Source organism: Trichomycterus rosablanca, chromosome 9 (genome assembly GCF_030014385.1).
Source record: "Trichomycterus rosablanca isolate fTriRos1 chromosome 9, fTriRos1.hap1, whole genome shotgun sequence".
NCBI classification, from domain to species: Eukaryota; Metazoa; Chordata; class Actinopteri; order Siluriformes; family Trichomycteridae; genus Trichomycterus; species Trichomycterus rosablanca.
Window position 1 is genome coordinate 713,639 of NC_085996.1, and position 21,611 is coordinate 735,249.

General features: G+C 41.5%; 1 protein-coding gene and 7 non-coding genes across 8 annotated transcripts; 4 read left to right on the forward strand and 4 right to left on the reverse strand.

Moving 5' to 3' along the window:
* Positions 1-750: 750 nt before the first annotated feature.
* trnai-uau (transfer RNA isoleucine (anticodon UAU)) lies at positions 751-843 on the reverse strand. Its single transcript is given in 2 exon segments — positions 751-786; positions 806-843. It is a non-coding gene; the product is annotated as a tRNA-Ile (tRNA).
* A 412-nt stretch (positions 844-1,255) lies between these two features.
* trnai-uau (transfer RNA isoleucine (anticodon UAU)) lies at positions 1,256-1,348 on the reverse strand. Its single transcript is given in 2 exon segments — positions 1,256-1,291; positions 1,311-1,348. It is a non-coding gene; the product is annotated as a tRNA-Ile (tRNA).
* A 705-nt stretch (positions 1,349-2,053) lies between these two features.
* On the reverse strand, positions 2,054-2,146 carry trnai-uau (transfer RNA isoleucine (anticodon UAU)). Its single transcript is given in 2 exon segments — positions 2,054-2,089; positions 2,109-2,146. It is a non-coding gene; the product is annotated as a tRNA-Ile (tRNA).
* An 869-nt stretch (positions 2,147-3,015) lies between these two features.
* Positions 3,016-3,108, forward strand: trnai-uau (transfer RNA isoleucine (anticodon UAU)). Its single transcript is given in 2 exon segments — positions 3,016-3,053; positions 3,073-3,108. It is a non-coding gene; the product is annotated as a tRNA-Ile (tRNA).
* Positions 3,109-3,780: 672 nt separating this feature from the next.
* On the forward strand, positions 3,781-3,873 carry trnai-uau (transfer RNA isoleucine (anticodon UAU)). Its single transcript is given in 2 exon segments — positions 3,781-3,818; positions 3,838-3,873. It is a non-coding gene; the product is annotated as a tRNA-Ile (tRNA).
* Positions 3,874-4,635: 762 nt separating this feature from the next.
* Positions 4,636-4,728, forward strand: trnai-uau (transfer RNA isoleucine (anticodon UAU)). Its single transcript is given in 2 exon segments — positions 4,636-4,673; positions 4,693-4,728. It is a non-coding gene; the product is annotated as a tRNA-Ile (tRNA).
* Positions 4,729-5,012: 284 nt separating this feature from the next.
* Positions 5,013-5,105, forward strand: trnai-uau (transfer RNA isoleucine (anticodon UAU)). Its single transcript is given in 2 exon segments — positions 5,013-5,050; positions 5,070-5,105. It is a non-coding gene; the product is annotated as a tRNA-Ile (tRNA).
* A 2,849-nt stretch (positions 5,106-7,954) lies between these two features.
* Positions 7,955-18,480, reverse strand: calm1b (calmodulin 1b). The gene is made up of 6 exons (XM_063001531.1): positions 18,405-18,480; positions 16,397-16,427; positions 13,722-13,865; positions 10,787-10,893; positions 10,281-10,416; positions 7,955-9,270 (listed from the first exon to the last, which is right to left on the reverse strand). The coding sequence occupies exons 1-6, from the start codon at positions 18,405-18,407 to the stop codon at positions 9,242-9,244; spliced, it is 450 nt and encodes a 149-aa protein (XP_062857601.1). The 5' UTR covers positions 18,408-18,480; the 3' UTR covers positions 7,955-9,241.
* Positions 18,481-21,611: the final 3,131 nt, after the last annotated feature.

Consider the following 21,611-nt stretch of genomic DNA (forward strand, 5'->3'; position numbering starts at 1 on the left):
TATTTTTTAAGATCATGACGGTTTATTTTATATTTCTGTGGCTTATTCTACTGTCATAAGTACATAGAATATAAAAAGTTTTAATTCCACCATGTATATAATGACGGTTTTGAGTACTATAAGCTATAAGAGGTCACCGCACCCAACAACACACGCTACCATATCATTACCATTGGTTTTGTAACTATAAATTGAAGCTCATATAGAGACTTGTTTGGGTGGCCTGTCAGTTAGAAGGTCATGGGTTCGATCCCCAGGCGGCGGTCCGGGTCCTTTCTTTGCGGAGTTTGCATGTTCTCCCCGTGTCCATGTGGGTTTCCTCTGGGTGCTCCGGTGTCCTCCCACAGTCCAAAAACATGCCACCAGGCTAATTGGAAACACTGAATTGTCCTATAGATACCTAGCCACTAGATGCACAGACCAGTGCATTGTAGTGCCGGTCCCAAGTCCAGATAAATAGGGGGGGGTCGTGTCATGAAGGGCATCCGGCGTAGAAATTGTTCCAGATCAATGCGGATCACGATCCGCCGAGAGCCGACCCCCCAACCGAACGGGACGAAGGCCGAGGAAGAAGAAGATACGGAGGCTCGTTTCTTGCAATAGATGTCCTCTTGGGCAGCCATAAGGTGCAGACGCATCAACCCTTTTACTGACATTTCCATCAGGGTAGAGTTTGCAAATAACGTCAAAGATCTGAAGCTTTATGTAAGAATCAGAGGAATCGACCTTTTACAATTCCTTTAAAGCTTATGCTCCAGGTGAGGCTCGAACTCACAACCACGGCATGTCTTTGCAAGTACTGCTGTATAAGTACCGCGCGCTAACCGATTGCGCCACTGGAGCTCTGCAAGGCTACATGTAGCATTAATTTAAGACCATGCACCACTGTAGCTGTTTCCAGTAAAACAATAGAACACAACAGGAAGGAGTTTATTAGAGGGACGGAGCAGGTAGGACGTTCTGGAGGCAAAGTCAGAGAGGCCAGATTGAGATGGGGGATGAAGATGGAGTCGGCAGGCTGGAGGATGGAGAGGAAAACCAAAGAGGTGCTGAGGGAGGATATGCAGGAGGAGGATGTTCAGGACAGGGCGAGATAAGGACGACTGAACCGATGTAGCGACCCATAATAAGAGCAGCCGAAAGAAGGGGAAGAAGACGATTATTCATATGTAATAATCGTAACTGACTTAAGGGCCCATCTGTGACTCTTGGACAGACATACAATTGGTTATTATTACCATTTTCTCAAAACTTCTGCTCCAGGTGAGGCTCGAACTCACAACCTCGGCATAGCTTCACCCGTACTGCTGTATAAGTACCGCGCGCTAACCGATTGCGCCACTGGAGCCTGGCAAATAGCGAACATGGTAAATTTAAGCACCTGCAAGTTATATTTTATTTACCAAATTGCTTAAGATGTATTTTATAGGCCATACAAGCATTTCAAAACATTTAACTAGTTTGAATTAATTGAATTAAACAGAAGAGGCTTTAGTATTGAACCCTGAGGAATGCCACTGATGTGATCACTGTACCCAGAAACCTAAAGACTAAAGACCTTTGAAGCAGAATATCCAAGCAACTGCACCACTGTAGACGTGCATTAGACGTGGACGACAGGGGAACGAGTGATGATACTTGAGCAGGATTAAGGACCTCGTCACACCAGCGTTTTCACTTCACTGGCATAAGCAAGGCTGATGTTGCTTCAGGTAAGGCTTGAACTCATAATGCTGGGATGGCTTCATACTTTTAGAATAAACACTGTATGGAAACACGCCCTGAGCAACATCGTTGTTGTGGACTTGTTGATAGAAGGGCTGAGACCTGAAGACCTAAAGGCTTTATGTAAAACAGATAACCAAGAGCACGTATCACTTAGAGCATTGCTCTACTGTTGCTGGGTTCAGTAGAACACACATCATATTTCTGTAAAGATGTGTTGCTTCGTTAAAATGGTGATTTGGTACCTGCACTAGATGTGAAATCCAAGAGCTCAAGGGTCCAACAGAATACAAATAATGTAGAGTTTGCATATTTTCTTTAAAAGATCTGCTCCAGGTGAGGCTCGAACTCACAACCTCGGCATGGCTTCACCTGTACTGCTGTATAAGTACCGCGCGCTAACCGATTGCGCCACTGGAGCTCAAAAAGCATAGGACATGGTTTGCAAAAAAACGACTTAATTTTGATAGACCATGCTGGATCAATTGGTTTTATGTAAACAAATTGAGGGACTGAAGGTCCAGCAGAGGAACTTGATAGTCTTATTGAGAGTTAGCTACTGGAGCTTGCTATGAAACTGATCAATTTAAACTCATAATAATTTACATTTTATTGAACAAATTGCTTTCATTGTATGTTTATGCGTCTTTTTCCAGTATGTGCGAGTCTGAAGACTTTAACCCAGTTCATACTAACATGGGACACTGGTGTACTTCCATACTGGGTGTGATCAGTTCTCTGAGCCAGGACGTTACCTCACTTCAGTTCTCCAGCTTCAATATTCACAAAAAAACCAAAGAGGAGCTTTATGGATGCGCTGAGGGAGAACATGCAGGAGGAGGATGTTCGGGACAGGGTGAAATAAGGACGAACGAACTAATGATGGGAGCAGCTGAAAGAACGGGAGGAAGAAGATGCATATTAAACAATTGTGACTTGTTTTGGCACTAGATATGGAATCCAGGGACTCAAGGGCCCAGTGGTGACAGCAGTACAGGTGAAGCCATGCCGAGGTTGTGAGTTTGAGCCTCACCTGGAGCAGCGGGTTTTTTGGAAGTGTTTTATTATAAAATGCTTACAGACCTTCCAAACCCCTGATGTTAATCGTCTTGGTTCTCAAGCAAAAGGATTAAAGTGTGAAAGAACCCTACACTTAATAACTATAATATTATCATGTGCACCTTTTGAAGAATTTTAGATCCAACCCAACAACATCCCCAAACTACTGTATTAGGCTAATTTAATGACTGCAAACTGTTGTTTTTTCTCCACACCATAGGTCACTATAGGGCTCCAGTGGCGCAATCGGTTAGCGCGCGGTACTTATACAGCAGTATGTGTGAAGCTATGCCGAGGTTGTGAGTTCGAGCCTCACCTGGAGCACAAAGAATTTTGGGAATAAACGCCAACAAACCTTTCAAACGCTTGATGCTAACCGTCTTGGTTCTGAGGCAGAAGGAGGAAACTTTGAGTACTTTCAAAGGCACAAATAACCATTATGCCAAATAAACCGATCATGATGAAGCTTTATAGTAAAAACTACACATTTTAAAGATTATGTTAGCAATGAAATAGAGGCTAAGAACCTCCCCAAGCTATTTTTTTCCCATTTTCCTCCCGATTTAGTGACTCAATTTTATCTTCCACTGCTGAGAGATACCTGATTGCAGCCGAGGAGAGCACATCGCTGTACACGCCTCCTCCTACATGTGTACAGCCCTCCTTTTCTCACCCCTGCATTCTGCACAGGCGTCTCTTCCGCCAATCAGGGTCCTTACACAGCGTATGAAGACCCACCCACCCACCTACACATAGTCCGGCCCCCAACCTGCAGATACGGTGGCTAATTAGTATCTGCTGCAGGCACTGCCAATTATGCCCACCAGATGGCGCCCAGCCGACCGGTGGCAACACTGAGTTTCGGACTGGGGAGTTCAGAAACTCGGTGTTGGTGTGCAAGCGGAACATCCTGCTGCGCCACCTGGGCACCACCATCCCCAAGCTATTTAGCTAAATTAAAAAATGCTAATCGCTGATTTATCTTTGCTAAATCAGGCTCCAGTGGCGCAATCGGTTAGTGCGCGGTACTTATACAGCAGTACAAGTGAAGCCATGCCGAGGTTGTGAGTTCGAGCCTCACCTGGAGCAGAAAGATTTTGGGAATGGTTTTACAGTCAAATGTCAACAAACCTTCCAAACTCTTGATGCCAACTGTCTTGGTTCTGAGGCAACTTAAAGTACTTCCAAAGGTAAACTGATCACAAAGCAGCTTTATAGTAAGAACGGCAAATTTTTAAGATTTTGTTAGCAAGAAAATAGAAGGCAAAGAATTTCAGAACTAACCCACCAACATCCCCAAGCTATTTAGCTAAATTAATTTATGCAAATAAAAAACCGGTCAGATTTTCATAGTGAAACATTTCTGCTCCAGGTGAGACTTAAACCTACAACCTTAGCATGGCTTCACCTGTACTGCTGTGTAAATAACGTGAACTAACAAATGTAGTATTGTGAGGACCTGGGTCCTACAAATCAGTCATGAGGCGATGCAGAAGCTTTTTAGCGAAGCTACCGCTGCTCCCAGCATCCTGGGCTCTTTTTTGGTGCAGATGTAATGTAGCATAATGGGATCCAAGTAAAGTCCTTAAGGACCCATCAGGAGATTTCTGGCAGTTCTTGATCCCTCAGTTTTTCACTCACAGAATCCGGTGAGCTTGAGCCCTTCTGAACAGTGGGTGCATGTGATAACGTTTTAGTAAACACATTTAGGGCTGTGTTACATTTGGCCTCAAAACTCACGTCTGTACTCAGGATGGATTTTAGTCTCATTTAGGAATTGGTGCATCATCACAATCACAATCACAAGTTTCTTTTATTAAGCTCAGATGTTTTACAATTAGAAGTGTTCAGGCTCCAGTGGCGCAATCGGTTAGTGCGCGGTACTTATCCAGCAGTATGTGTGAAGCTATGCCGAGGTTGTGAGTTCGAGCCTCACCTGGAGCAGAAAGGTTTTTGGGAATAAACGTCACCAAACCTTCTAAACTCTTGATGCTAACCGTCTTGGTTGTGAGGCAGAAGGAGGAAACTTTGAGTACTTCCAAAGACGCCACCAACCAGTACTGTGAATAAACCAACCATAATGGAGCTTAATGATAAAAACTACACATTTTAAAGATTGTGTTAGCAGGAAAAAAAAGGCTCAGAATTCAGAACTAATTTAACATCATCCCCAAGCTATTTAACTAAATTAATAAACACTATTCGCTATTTTTACCTCATGAATTCAGGCTCCAGTGGCACAATCGGTTAGCGCGCGGTACTTATACAGCAGTATGTGTGAAGCTATGCCGAGGTTGTGAGTTCGAGCCTCACCTGGAGCAACAGGATTTTTGGGAATAGACGTCAACAAACCTTCCAAACTCTTGATGCTAATCATCTTGGTTCTCAAGTAAAAGGGTGAAAGTGTGAAAGAGCTCTACATTGAATAACTATAACATTATCATGTGTACCCTTTGTTTGACAGGGCATAAGGGCACCAAACTCTGTGACTAGACTAGACTGTATCTAGACTGACTAAACTGATCAAGGACTGTCACACTTAACCTTTTTGGGATTTTAATTTTGGGTTTTAGCACCAAGCCACTTTGTTCCAAAAGACGTCCTGATTGAGGAAGTTTCACGTCTGAATTTGTCATCCTGGCAAGGACAGGAAATGGAATTTTGTGGCCTGCAGTAGGATGGAATGTGTTTTTAGTAGATGGAGCACATGGAAAACTAAGGGACAAAGAAGTCAATGACTGTTAGAAAGCCAGTGGCAATAGTAGTAGCCTAGTGGTTAACTTACTGGACCAGTAATTAGGCCTCACCACTGCCAGGTTGCTGCTGTTGGGTCCTTGAGCAAGGCCCTTGACCCTCAATTGCTTCGACCATGAATTGTCGCTTTGGATAAGGGCGTCTGCTAAATTCCAAAAATGTCAACCAGCAACAGATTAGTATAAGGCAGCAGAAACCAGCAACCAGAAATATAATAATAACAAATTAAATAATAAAAAATCAGACTTGTTTTTAGTTTTAAATGATCAGCTCAGGACTTTTATAGATCGTTTAGCATGGCGGCTGGGTTCTGTCGAATGCCCAACATTCTAGAAGGGTTCAGGATTGTGCCAAGCTTTTTTCATTTAAAGGATACTGGGGTCTAATGTAGTCCTGGGATACGTAAAGCTTTAGATATAGTTTTATATCCTTGTCCTGATTTCTACCTTGGCACAATTTGATCTTAAGAGATTTACAGATAATTCCCTGGGCGTCATGACAGTGCAGTGTGAATTATGGACCCTTGTAGACCCTGAAGTGTCAAATTATTTACTTTGCAACTTTTCTAGACACACCTTTATAATAGAGTCATTATAATAGAGTCATTATAATAGAGTCATTATGTTATAATAGAATTAAACTGATTTTAAAAAGTGTTTTATGTTTGTTTACGTTTGATTCCAAAATGGCGGACACGGAGGGGAGCTGTAGTTACGATGTCGGCCCATAGAGGGCGCACTTCACCTGATGAGTATCACAGGGATAATGGTACAAGTGGGTAATGAGTGACGATCTGTATTAATAAATAATAATTTATATTAATTAAAATTATATTCATAATAGTAATATTACAATTATTTATTAATTAAAGTATTCAGGATCAGTTTATAAACACTAACACACTGAAAGGATGGTGATGAGAAAAATGTCAGTATTATTATATTTAATTAATTTTAATGAGATAAAACAGAATACACTGGTACCTTGAAACTGGACGTCAGTCGGTTCTGGGAGTGACGTTGAGTTTCGAGGTATTTTTTCCCATAAGGATGTTTGGGGAACCTGTTAATGCGTCCATGGTCCCGTGGAGCTGCAGATATTTTAGTCTCATGTAAAATAATGAGGTTGTTTTTGACACTTAAACACTGAAAATAACACAAATATAATATAAACACACTGAAATAAAAAGCTGATTCTGATTCTCACCATTTCTCAGAAGCTGGAGCTGTAACACAAGTTTAAAAGTGAAACAGGGAGGAGAATCCAGATAAACACAGATACATGTGGAGCTGTAACCCTGGATCTGACGCTTATTCCACACTGATGCAGGTTCGTCTCATATTCACACTTTGATGATGTTTTACTGCTCAAGCCAGGGCTGAACAAAGCTGGTGTTCACTGTTAATTTGAAATTAAATGAATACATTTTGTAAAATACAAACTAAACTAGGTGAGTTTAAGGGAAATGTTGAGTTTAAGGGAACGCCTTTCTTGACGAGGGGCATTGAGTTTCCTTACAGTACCTTACAGTATATTCTGACTTTACCTTAAATTGTTTCTGATATTACCTGACATTCTGCTGATTTAAACTGGTCTTTTGTGTTTAAAACAAGCACAAAACCACAACACTTGAGGGTCATCACTAAGACATGTCTTTTTTTAAGCAGGGTTTCCAGTTTTAACTGGGTGGTTTAGTGGGTAACACTGTTGCCTCACAGCAAGAAGGTCCTGGGTTCGGTTCCCAGGTGGGGCGGTCCAGGTCCTTTCTGTGTGGAGTTTGCATGTTCTCCCCGTGTCTGCGTGGGTTTCCTCCCACAGTCCAAAGACGTGCAAGTGAGGTGAACTGGAGACACTAAATTGTCCATGACTGTTCAATATAATCTTGTGAACTGATGAATCTTGTGTAATGAGTAACTACCATTCCTGTCATGAATGTAACTAAAGTGTAAAACATGACGTAAAAATCCTAATAAACAAACTGTTTTAACTGGAATAATTGTGTTGTAAAAGTTAATAATGCACTTAAAATAAAAGAGTAAACCAGTACTCAATTACCAGCAAATCCAGCATAACACCAGCACTGCCCAGTTTAAACCAACAATAAATCAGACTTTGGGCATGTAGACCTGTAATCTGAAATGTATTCATGTTTATTGGTTCATTTCTATAATTACTTTCACAAACCACTTTATCTGGTCAAAGCTGCGGTGGATCCAGTCCCACTCGTGTGCAAGGGTCCTGAAAGAGGAAGCTCACTGGTCCTACATGTTTCTCAGAAAGCACCTTATCTTCTTAACCTTGCAGGTTGATAGCTAATGGACAATGTGGACAATCTGGTAGACTGAGGATGGGATTTGGCAAAGACTAAGATAAAACCACGAATCCCTCAAATAATCACAACATGCAGTAAAAAAGCTTTTGGGAACTTTTTGTTTATTTGAAAAAGAGAGAAAGAGAGAAAAGATGAAACTTGGTATGAATGTAAACTGAACCCAACAGTACAATGGCTTCAATAATAATAATAATAATAATTTTATACATGCATTTCTCCTTTACTGTGGAAGATACAAAAAATAACATCAAAAAGTAAAAGAAACTGACAACATTTACATAAATGTAAACCATGCTGAATGCTTGAAATGTTTAATGTATTTTTAATACATATTTATGTCCATCATATCGCGATTTAAACCTTGTAAGCTTGTATTATAAAGGCATGTGCTGATATTAACATAAACAATAATCATAATAATATTAGAATATAATAGTAATGTTAGCTTGTGGGTGTACTGATTATATGTGACATCAGTTGATTTCTCATTTTTGATTCTATTTACTGCACATAATTAAGTCAAACTGTCTTCCTAATTAAAGCTGTCTCTATAGAAATAGATTTGATAGAAGTTATTATATTAATTTAAAGGATAAACACATCAAACGACAATAAAAGAAGCCAAATCGTTGTTATAATCATGCCAGCCCGATAGGTGGCGATGTTTCATCACTTCTGCATCCTGCACGATGTGTGAACCTGTGGGTGTCGAAGGTAATATCAAATCTAATCAAATAAAACTAAAAATCATATGAATGACCCTAAAAATAAAGCCTGCTCGCCTAAGGAATAGTCCGGACATATTTTCGGTGCTGTCATAGCAACAGGGATAACGCGATCTGATTTTGTGACGTCAGAACGTTTAGTAGGTGCGTTATTATTGAAACGTAAAAACAAGAACGTTTTTAACTATTTAAGCTTGTTAGGGGGTTTGTTTAGTACCAACTTCAGCACTTCAGAAGAAACTCATCTGTAATTTATTCATGGTTTTGATCACACAGTGGAATAAAATATAAACAATTAAATGTTTAATATCAGCACTTGCTGTTGAACCATGAGCATCATGTCTGATCTCACACCACATGCAGGAGGAACAGAAACAGAGAGGAATGACCAGTCTGAAGGACACTCATACTGTACCGTGGATGATCTGTGATTATTGTAGTTGATTATTGATTATTGTCAGTAATATCAGGCGCCGCTGGATCTGCAGCAGCGGGTCACTAACTAGTTCATGCAGAGATCTGATTTTATGTATTTCATTTCAACATTCAGTCATCTTCTGTACAGAAACGTTATAATAACTGTAAATCTCTATTTTCTGAGAGGTAAATAAATTATCTGCTTTTTTTGTGATGAGGACGAGGAGCTTCACTTCGCCGTCATCATCTGAACAAATTCTGAAGGAATGAGAAAAGAGAAAAATGTTAATCAGCCTGCAAACCTTCCAAACCTTCCTCTATTCAATCAAATGTCCTCAGTTCATCAGAAACATCCGAGATTTGAGTTATACCTGGTTCACACGACACGATTTTTGCCCTGATTTTCGCTCACCGGCTGGTCGCTGCTAGATGTGGCCGCTCGGAGGAAACTCGGCTCTCGATCACGAGTGTGAACTGTTCAACGACTCGATCCGAGCGCCTCAAGGACAATATCTAGCGTGCTAAACATCTGGATCAGTCGGGCGACTGGCAGTGAGTGCGGTGTCGAACTACAGCCAGTGAGAACGTGGGAGGAGTGTAAAAACGTGGTACAGGGGCGTAATATGTTTTCTATCAGATCAGAATACATCAGCACACACAAGCTTTACAGTATTTGTGACCTATCGTCCACGCCTAACCATAATACCCACAATGCACTGCAAACAACCTCCGACTCAGTACAGAACAGAACAGATGCCCCCTGCTGGTCACGTAGCCCAATCCACTGCACATCAGCACACAAACGACTTTGATCGCTCGCTTTGATCGCTCGCTCATTTTTGGACGTGGTGGCATTAAACCCCTCGTCACTTCTCACGCGTGTGTTTTCGTGGACCAGACCGACTCGCCAGACCAATAATTAGGGCACAAACTGCATGAACAACAATTTAACAATAGAATACAGTCAAGAAATCCCCAAAATAAAAATCTCAATTCTTTTATCTGTTAATAAAGTACATAAGAAATCAAGGACGTACATAATTAAGAACATCAAAATATTAATTCGTTAATTTCATTATCATGTCAGTCGTGGATCAGTTCAGCAGCTGTGAGGTGAACTACACCAGACACTCGGAGAGCTTGCTCTGTTTTCTTCAAATATAATAAGCATTACAGGGGAAGACTTGGTTCCCACATGTTGGTGAAGCCCACAATACTAAATGCATGAGTGTAAATAAAATAAGGACATAAATAAGTCTGTACCGCACCTTCATAGTTGACCTGACCGTCTCCGTCGATGTCGGCTTCTCTGATCATCTCGTCCACTTCCTCGTCCGTGAGCTTCTCGCCCAGGTTCGTCATCACGTGGCGCAGTTCTGCGGCGCTAATGTAGCCGTTGCCGTCCTGCCAAAAGAGAACCGGTAAGAAGGTTCCTCAAAGGTTCCTGAACCATCGTGGAGATCCTGTTGCTACCCTGTAGTATGCAAAGATGTCCAGCCCGACTCCCACGTAATTCAGTTATGTGACTGTTCGAATCTCAGCTCCGCTACCGGCAGGCTGGTATAAGTCATCTATAAGTGCAAAGTCATTTCTTATATAATATAATATCATTTATTAATAAATCGCTGAATGTAACTCACTTCACACATTATATAAAGTTTGGCTTGTTTATAGCTTCACCCCTTCGTTACGCACAGCTCTGACAGGTAAACATGTACATCGTTGTACATACATCGGTCCACGTGAGCTGAAGCACGCTGGTGATGGTACGAACCTTATCGAACACCCTGAAGGCCTCTCGGATTTCCTCCTCGCTGTCCGTGTCCTTCATCTTTCTGGCCATCATGGTCAGGAACTCGGGGAAGTCGATGGTGCCGTTACCTGAGAGTAAAGAGGGGAAACATTTATAAAACACAATCATTTTATTAACTTCATCCCACATGTCATCCCCCAACATTTTACTCCAATGCTCGGGTAAAAAGTGTCATCTGACCACATATTACATCAAGAAATATTGTATTATCTATAAAACAGTTCAAATTAAAAACGTCTTTTATTAAAGTCACTGACCCCTCTTTTACAGAACAAAAACGTGCTGCCTTTTCGTCTGAGCCACAAACAAAACAGGTTTTAATAAATGAGGTATAAAGGCACATAAACACATTTATACAGTATTTATAGGATATAGGACATTTATAAGTAAAGGACGCCCAGGTGGAGCAGCGGGACATTCTTCTAGCACACCAGTCGGCTGGGTGCAATTGGCAATGCCTGCAGGGAGGGATGACCGGAATATGTGGGCGGGGTCTTCAAACCCTGTGTAAGTACCCTGATTGGCGGATAGAGGCGTCTGTGCAGAGTGCAAGAGGGTTCCGCTAAGGGCTGTGAGCAGCAATATACCCACCTCGACTGCACAAAATCGCATATATACAGGTCCTTCTCAAAAAATTAGCATATTGTGATAAAGTTCATTATTTTCCATAATGTAATGATAAAAATTCAACTTTCATTTATTTTAGATTCATTGCACACCAACTGAAATATTTCAGGTCTTTTATTGTTTTAATACTGATGATTTTGGCATACAGCTCATGAAAACCCAAAATTCTCAAAAAATTAGCATATTTCATCCGACCAATAAAAGAAAAGTGTTTTTAATACAAAAAAAGTCAACCTTCAAATAATTATGTTCAGTTATGCACTCAATACTTGGTCGGGAATCCTTTTGCAGAAATGACTGCTTCAATGCGGCGTGGCATGGAGGCAATCAGCCTGTGGCACTGCTGAGGTGTTATGGAGGCCCAGGATGCTTCGATAGCGGCCTTAAGCTCATCCAGAGTGTTGGGTCTTGTGTCTCTCAACTTTCTCTTCACAATATCCCACAGATTCTCTATGGGGTTCAGGTCAGGAGAGTTGGCAGGCCAATTGAGCACAGTAATACCATGGTCAGTAAACCATTCACTGTGAGCAGGTGCCAGGTCGTGCTGAAAAATGAAATCTTCATCTCCATAAAGCTTTTCAGCAGATGGAAGCATGAAGTGCTCCAAAATCTGCATTGACCCTGCCCTTGATAAAACACAGTGGACCAACACCAGCAGCTGACATGGCACCCCAGACCATCACTGACTGTGGGTACTTGACACTGGACTTCAGGCATTTTGGCATTTCCTTCTCCCCAGTCTTCCTCCAGACTCTGGCACCTTGATTTCCGAAAACAGTACTTTGGACCACTGAGCAACAGTCCAGTGCTGCTTCTCTGTAGCCCAGGTCAGGCGCTTCTGCCGCTGTTTCTGGTTCAAAAGTGGCTTGACCTGGGGAATGCGGCACCTGTAGCCCATTTCCTGCACACGCCTGTGCACGGTGGCTCTGGATGTTTCTACTCCAGACTCAGTCCACTGCTTCCGCAGGTCCCCCAAGGTCTGGAATCGGCCCTTCTCCACAATCTTCCTCAGGGTCCGGTCACCTCTTCTCGTTGTGCAGCGTTTTCTGCCACACTTTTTCCTTCCCCAGACTTCCCACTGAGGTGCCTTGATACAGCACTCTGGGAACAGCCTATTCGTTCAGAAATTTCTTTCTGTGTCTTACCCTCTTGCTTGAGGGTGTCAATGATGGCCTTCTGGACAGCAGTCAGGTCGGCAGTCTTACCCATGATTGCAGTTTTGAGTAATGAACCAGGCTGGGAGTTTTTAAAAGCCTCAGGAATCTTTTGCAGGTGTTTAGAGTTAATTCGTTGATTCAGATGATTAGGTTAATAGCTCGTTTAGAGAACCTTTTCATGATATGCTAATTTTTTGAGATAGGAATTTTGGGTTTTCATGAGCTGTATGCCAAAATCATCAGTATTAAAACAATAAAAGACCTGAAATATTTCAGTTGGTGTGCAATGAATCTAAAATATATGAAAGTTGAATTTTTATCATTACATTATGGAAAATAATGAACTTTATCACAATATGCTAATTTTTTGAGAAGGACCTGTATATATACGTATATCCTAATACCAGACCTGACACAGCCCTTCTGTTTCTATCCAAACTTGGGACCTGCAGCTAGTAGCTAGGCTCATTTCCATGTAGAAGCCTGACCGGCCGATAGCACCTCTGAGATTCGAACCCTGGACCCCCAGATCTCAGCCGCATTGAGCTAAAAACTGAGGTGTGTAACCATTTGGGATGTTCAGTAATGGCACTGCACTTGATGAATTCGATTTGGAACACAGCCAGTCTGACGGAGGTGTAAACCACCCACACACACACACCTCCTGACCATGTGGGTCCTGCTTTGCATGCAGGGAAATGTCTGGGCGGAGACGCAGTTAAAGGGCGGCCTTCGTTTTTGAATGATGTAAATTGAATAGATGCGGTGATGAGGAAGAGTCTCGGCGCTCAGGTTTCACCCTGTACGTGACCGCCTGTGGCGTCTCAGTCATGTAGACGGTATCTGGAACGATCATGGCGTGATGTGTGTCTGAACAGGTCACGCTCCTGAACCCCTGACCCTCAGCTGCCCATGTAAGGGAACGTGAAGCCATTTGGGACACGCCAACATTCTACTAGTCCTGATGTTTAACCCCCCCAATCGTACCGAACTCTGCTTCCCAAATGACTCCGGTCTGGACTGAAGGTGCGAGTGTGGAAACACCCTAAGACGACACAATGTAGTGAACGTCACTGATTTTAGGCTCGTATATTTGCGGTGTGAACCCTCACCGTCAGCGTCGACCTCGTTGATCATGTCCTGCAGCTCAGCCTCGGTGGGATTCTGTCCCAGTGAGCGCATCACTGTTCCCAGTTCTTTTGTGGTGATGGTACCGTCTCCATCCTTATCGAACAGAGAGAAGGCCTCTTTAAACTCTGGAACACACGACACACACATTATTACATTATTTACAGTAGTTACAGTATTTAGTTATATTTGACATATTTATAGTTATATTTAACATATATACAGTGTATCACAAAAGTGAGTACACCCCTCACATTTCTGCAGATATTTAAGTATATCTTTTCATGGGAACACACTGACAAAATGACACTTTGACACAATGAAAAGTAGTCTGTGTGCAGCTTATATAGCAGTGTAAATTTATTCTTCCCTCAAAATAACTCAATATACAGCCATTAATGTCTAAACCACCGGCAACAAAAGTGAGTACACCCCCAAGAGACTACACCCCTAAATGTCCAAATTGAGCACTGCTTGTAATTTTCCCTCCAAAATGTCATGTGACTCATTAGTGTTACTAGGTTTCAGGTGTGCATAGGGAGCAGGTGTGTTCAATTTAGTAGTACAGCTCTCACACTCTCTCATACTGGTCACTGAAAGTTCCAACATGGCACCTCATGGCAAAGAACTCTCTGAGGATCTTAAAAGACAAATTGTTGCGCTACATGAAGATGGCCAAGGCTACAAGAAGATTGCCAACACCCTGAAACTGAGCTGCAGCACAGTGGCCAAGATCATCCAGCGTTTTAAAAGAGCAGGGTCCACTCAGAACAGACAGAACAGTTGGTCGTCCAAAGAAGCAGAGTGCACGTGCTCAGCGTCACATCCAACTGCTGTCTTTGAAAGATAGGCGCAGGAGTGCTGTCAGCATTGCTGCAGAGATTGAAAAGGTGGGGGGTCAGCCTGTCAGTGCTCAGACCATACGCCGCACAATACATCAAATTGGTCTGCATGGCTGTCACCCCAGAAGGAAGCCTCTTCTGAAGTCTCTACACAAGAAAGCCCGCAAACAGTTTGCTGAAGACATGTCAACAAAGGACATGGATTACTGGAACCATGTCCTATGGTCTGATGAGACCAAGATTAATTTGTTTGGTTCAGATGGTCTCAAGCATGTGTTTGGCGGCAATCAGGTGAGGAGTACAAAGATAAGTGTGTCATGCCTACAGTCAAGCATGGTGGTGGGAATGCCATGGTCTGGTGCTGCATGAGTGCAGCAGGTGTTGGGGAGTTACATTTCATTGAGGGACACATGAACTCCAATATGTACTGTGAAATACTGAAGCAGAGCATGATCCCCTCCCTCCGGAAACTGGGTCGCAGGGCAGTGTTCCAGCATGATAATGACCCCAAACACACCTCTAAGACGACCACTGCTTTATTGAAGAGGCTGAGGGTAAAGGTGATGGACTGGCCAAGCATGTCTCCAGACCTAAACCCAATAGAACATCTCAAGCGGAAGGTGGAGGAGCGCAAAGTCTCGAATATCCGCCAGCTCCGTGATGTCGTCATGGAGGAGTGGAAAAGCATTCCAGTGGCAACCTGTGAAGCTCTGGTAAACTCCATGCCCAGGAGAGTTAAGGCAGTTCTGGGAAATAATGGTGGCCACACAAAATATTGACACTTCAGGAACTTTCACTAAGGGGTGTACTCACTTTTGTTGCCAGTGGTTTAGACATTAATGGCTGTATATTGAGTTATTTTGAGGGAAGAATAAATTTACACTGTTATATAAGCTGCACACAGACTACTTTTCATTGTGTCAAAGTGTCATTTTGTCAGTGTTGTCCCATGAAAAGATATACTTAAATATCTGCATAAATGTGAGGGGTGTACTCACTTTTGTGATACACTGTATATATAGTTATAGTTAAGCTTTACTTACAGAATTTACAGTTATGTTTACAGTATTTAGTAATATTTGCATATTTCCTATACTTACTGTATTTGCAGATTTACCTACTACATCCATAGTTCTATTTACTGTGTGTAGTTATATTCACCATATCTAGTTATATTTACTATATCTATAGTTATATTTACTGTATTTACAGTTATATTTACTATATTTATAGTAATATTTACTATATCTATAGTTATATTTACTGTATTTACAGTTGTATTTACTATATTTATGGTAATATTTACCATATCTAGTTATATTTACAGTTATATTTACTATACCTACAGTTATATTTATTATATTTATAGTAATATTTACTATATCTATTGTAATATTTACTGTATTTACAGTTATATTTATTATATTTATAGTAATATTTACTATATCTATAGTTATATTTACTGTATTTACAGTTATATTTATTATATTTATAGTAATATTTACTATATCTATAGTTATATTTACTGTATTTACAGTCGTATTTACTATATTTAGTTATATTTACTATATCTATTGCTATATTTACTGTTTAGTTACATTTACTATATCTATAGTTATAATTACTGTATTTACAGTTATATTTACTATATTATTTACTCCATTTGCAGTTATAATTCCATTAACCTTATTTTTTACTGTATTGAGATTCCGTTGATGTTGCCGCTGTTATTTTCTGTGACTGAATGTTTGAAACACTTAAATAGCACGCATAGAGTTTAAATAGAAACAGAGATTTTGTATCATGTCAGTTTTTACCTGCGATTTGTTCCTCTGTGAGCTGATCGGCCTGAAATACAGAACAGAAAAAATTATTATTATTATTTATTACCAATGGAACACAAACTCATACACAGAAATACACTCATTAAATACTAAATAAAAATTACTTCACTTCTAATCACGTTCAGTAAGTGATTGTTTCAGTTGTGATCTGCTGGGGTTCCTCTATTTTAAAAATAAACTGTTTATGTGATAAAGTGACTCATTTTAACACTTTAACCACTTTATTTCCTTCCTTTTTCTGAGACATGACTGAGGTGGTTGTTTTAAACTCCACGTTTCCTGCACTGATGTTGAATTTATTGATGCACCAGAGCTTAAAATTAAATTAGTTTTAAATAAAACACACATCATTTCACATCCAGTATTTTCCTTCGAAAGCTGCACAGTTACTATTAAAACTGGATAAACACAAACAGTAAATGACATAATTAATAATCAAAACCGGGTTTCTGCATTGTTGTGTTTACGTGTTAGACCTCCAGCCGAGCAAATACCATTTTACATAAACACTTCTGACACCTCTCTTGTGGAACCTTTACCAGTTCTTCTGGTGCAGAAGCTTCCAGCTCATAGAGGTTTGAAGGCTTTCAAGCTGCAACTTGAGATTTCAATCCATTCCAGGATGTTCCAGGACTGATTTCATAACCGAGCGTTGGTTGAGTTAGAAGTGTGTTTGGGGTCATCATGATCACCAAGGTTCAATTTCACCACAGAAGGTAGAACGTTCCTCTTCAAAACGTCGTGGTGTTTCTGTGAATCCATGATGCCGGTCACATCTCCACATCATCACTGACCCCCTCCACGCTTGACCGTGGTGATGGTGTTCCTCTGGTCATTATGGTTGCCTTTCTTAGACCAAACAAACAGTCCCGGTTTGGATTCATCTCTTTATAGAACGTGTTCCAGAACCCTGCAGGCCATGTAAATTCCTCCTGGGGTGTTCCAGTCCAGTCCACGCTTCCTGTGCTTCTGGGTCAAGTGTGGTGTGCATTGTGGAGTCCAACCATGAGGTCCTCAGTTGTTAAATGATCAAGTGATCTTCTTATGGCTTTTATCAGGTTGTTCTGTAAGTCTTTTCCACTAACACAGACGTTTTTCCTTATTTTCCTGATGAGACAAATGTTGGACCTTCTCCGACAACCAGGCAGGTCTTCTGCTGAGCCGTTAATTCTGGACAAAACGTCCAATGGAGTCTCTAGGAATTAAATATTCAACCCACTAAACAATATAAGGATGTATTTTAATGTAATATATGTCATATAACACCATTATTACTCATTTTAATTACTATAATATTGGTTAGTTCCAATAAATCCAATAAAAACGACCCATCTACCATTACTGACAAGAAGCTCTACATTGTAATAAATACGGTTGGGTGTTGCACAGAAAGATGGCCTCCTGGGTCCTGGGTTCGATCCTGGCTTGCAGTCCATGTCTGTAAGAAGTTTGCTACTATCTCCATAAAACATGCAGTAGGTGGATTGGCTGCTGCAAATTCTCATTATGAATGTATGAATGAATTATTTTCCAGAATAACACATTTAATCTAGATTAGTATCACATTATGGATATACTTTAATATAATTTATGTATATGTTTTGTATTTATATATGAATTTGACTTAATGACGATTGTTTGAGGCTATAATGAACCGTCAATGCAGAACCTCATGACACATTATTAAAATCCACAGTAGTACGTGCTTTATATTACAATTAGCTCTCAGCTATAAATATTTAAGCATTATTTATAATGTCTGCAATATCAAATGTTATATTAATACATTATATGGCTATAATTTCATGCATTTTAATCGCGTCTCGTATTTGAATGAACTCGTACAGACTGGCAGGAACTATAACAATGCCATGTAGCGTCTGTGGTACAAAAGTAAAATCATTAGCACTACCAAATATCAAACTAAACACCAAACATAACATTATTTATTCAAACAAGCACAAATAATATCGATACACACCATATTTGCGGTGATGTAGAGCGGCGAGTGCGGTCCAGGCGGAAGCGGGTAATGAGACGCAGTGCTGCTGTTTGTTCTCTCTGTGCTGCTGTGCTTTACACGGTATCCCTCCGCCCATCAAAACCCGAGTGCGTACGTTCGGGAACTCGCGTCCTAAATCGAGCGTGTTCACTACAGAGTGCACTAGATAGTGCACACTAGTCTGTAGTCATTGAGGGAAATACTGTATCGCTTGGCTAAAAGAGCTCGTATGTCCCGATCTGGGTTCCAATTCATCACCAGACAACCCACCCGTTTGCTTATTCGATTACTAACTCACACTTAGAAGCAATTTAGAGCAGCCAATCCACCTTCAGCATGTTTTGTGAGCTACCTAGAGGAAATACACTAAGATCATGCTAAGCTCTGTACAGGCAGTGAATGAAGATAGGTATCAAACCCAGGTCCTGAGAGGCCATGCTGAGGGACATCATTAGCATGCTTCCACATCCAGACAGGTTCATTACAGCTCTAGTAGTTTTAAACGTCTTCATTGTCATATGGACGTTGGTTTTCTTATTTCAGTTTCTACTTTCGATCTTTCCCATGTTGATGAAGATATTTGGTCTTACTAAAACATAAATGACCGCTTAAGACTTCCTAAACATTCAGGTGAGAAAGTCTCAATGTGGGTCCTCCATGGATCGGGCTTCTATGTCCAACACGTCTTAAGTCAACACCTCAAACTTCTTTGTGTTCTTCAAACCAATCCAGAGGAATTTTTAAGTGTAGCAGGTCCTATTATCCTTCTGAAAGAGGGCACTGCCATTAGGAAATAACATTGTCATGAAGGGGCACTTGGCCTTCACCAATGGTATGGTAGGTGGTATGTGTGCCATCTTCCCATAGTGTATCCTGGTTCTCTTTCCCAGGTAAGCGACACACATGATGTAGAAGAAAACCTGAATCATCAGACCAGGACATCTACGTCTGTTGCTCCCTTGTAGGTACTGGTGGTGGACGGGTTTGGTACTGGAGTGCACCAGAGATCCTTGTGTTGACCCATTTCTCCTGATACCAACACTTCACTTGGTGTCTGATATATCCTAATCATCATGTAATGTGATGATTAATGTTATTGCTTTCACCTGGCAGTGCTGGTAATGCTGGGGCTTGTAAGAATTTATATGGTGTAGAAAGTTCTCCTACCTTTGTTGCATCAGTGACGTTTCTATGTCCAAATAAATAGTGCTAGTTTGACTGCACCCTTTACAAAAAACATTTACCCAAACATCAGGAGGAAACCCCCAACATTTGCCCAGAAATGATCCAAAAACAGTTCATAAATGAGGAGCTGCTGGAACATAGGCAACAATCTCCACAGTCAGACGTGCTTTACATCACCGTGGGCTTAAAGGCTGTTGTGCTAAAACTAAACAAAGCAGTAATTCAAGCCGGACCTGGGTTTTGGTTATTCCTAGACAACGTCCGACTGTGTGTGTGTGTGTGTGTGTGTTTACCCTCACACCAGAGAGACTCATAAGTTTAGCGAGTCTGGAGAGACCACAATACATTACAAAGCTAACAGCAGCAACCTCTGAGTGTGAATGCAGAACCCCCACCCACATAATGCAAACACACACACACACACACACACACACTCGACAAAAACACAGCAGGTGCTTCGGGTTAATTCTTAGGTGATAATAGAGAGCATGACAGCACAAGAACGTGCACACCTTCAGGTAAAAGTGTGTGTGTGTGTGTGTGTGTTCTGGTGACAGTGAACATCCCTCTGCGGTGTAACCGCCTCACACCACACAGAAATCCTGAGTATGTGCAGCTCTCGGTTCTACAATGCGGGAGAAACCATGCCGAGGCACACTCCAGCTACTGTACAATTACCTCACACACAATACAACAACCATCACCAAACGAAACTGGGTGCCACCGTGGAGCAGTGGTCATGGGTCCCGGGGACTTGGGTTTGATTCTAACCTGTATTGTGCCTTCTAGACAGCACATATACTAAAAATGGAACGCCTGTACCTGTACTCCTTGTGTCCATGTGTGTTTCCTCTGGGTATTCCAGTCACCAGTGTGTTACGGCTTTTAACGATGCTGAACTCAAGCACGACCACACCCACACTGCCACTACCCACTAACCCAGTTGTTTAGCCATCGGGATTTGGCCCTTGTCTTCTAAATTATCCATACAGAATAATATACCAATGACACTGGGAGAGGCACACAAGCACTGGATCTCCACCGGGTTCTCAAGGTGATTGATGAAGCAAGAAACCCATCCAGCCATCCAGTAGGCTTTCTTTGTTTAGGCGGGGGAATATACCTTAGACATGAAGACCCTGTGGCCTCCTTACCACCACGGTATTGCCAGCTAAGGGTTTATCAATTAAACCAAGAATCCAATCTGAGTGCCAGACTCTCCAGTTCCTAGTCGTGACAATCCACCAAGAACTTGGAGGCCATGGACAGAGTCTCACTAATGGGGAGTTGTGGATCAAGACAACAAGGTTTGGACCTGGTTATACCCTACAGACTACCTGGGTAAAGAAGTATAACTGCTGCAACACCTGAGACATCAACAGGGTACAATTACTGACAAGTCAGTTGCATTCACAATGGAGTGATGGAGAACATCACCTCAAACTGAAAGTAGAAGAATCCAGATCAACTCTGGAAACGCTTCAGAGAAGGTTCGATTCAGTGTGACATGCAGCGATCACACGACGTTCACAGGATTTTGGTGTTAGCCGTCAACGTTCTGCAAACCCCACAAAGCAAAGAACCGGAACGAGAGTACGTCAGAAACAAAAGTAGAAAGGTGCTGGAGGCTGCACAGGAAACCAAAACCACAGAGAGTCAAGAACAGCAGCTCGCACTACTGGTGCCAAGGTGAAAGATGAAATGTTGTCGTATTTACGAGAATACACGGTGCACGTACAGCGGAGGCCAAAAGACGCCTCTAAAGACGCCTGTGAAAACGCTTCTGTTTTGTGATTTTTCTGAAATTTATTACAATCAGCAGAAAAATTGGAGTCAAATGTTGAATCCTTGAAAAACTATTTATTGATTTCAGAATTTCTGAGTGTTTCTGAGCAACTCGGACGAGCTTCAGCGTGCAGCGTCAGACTGATGGAAATCTGATGTTCTGTACGACAGAGATGGGGACTCAGACACAGCAACTTCAGACTCGACTCTGACTCG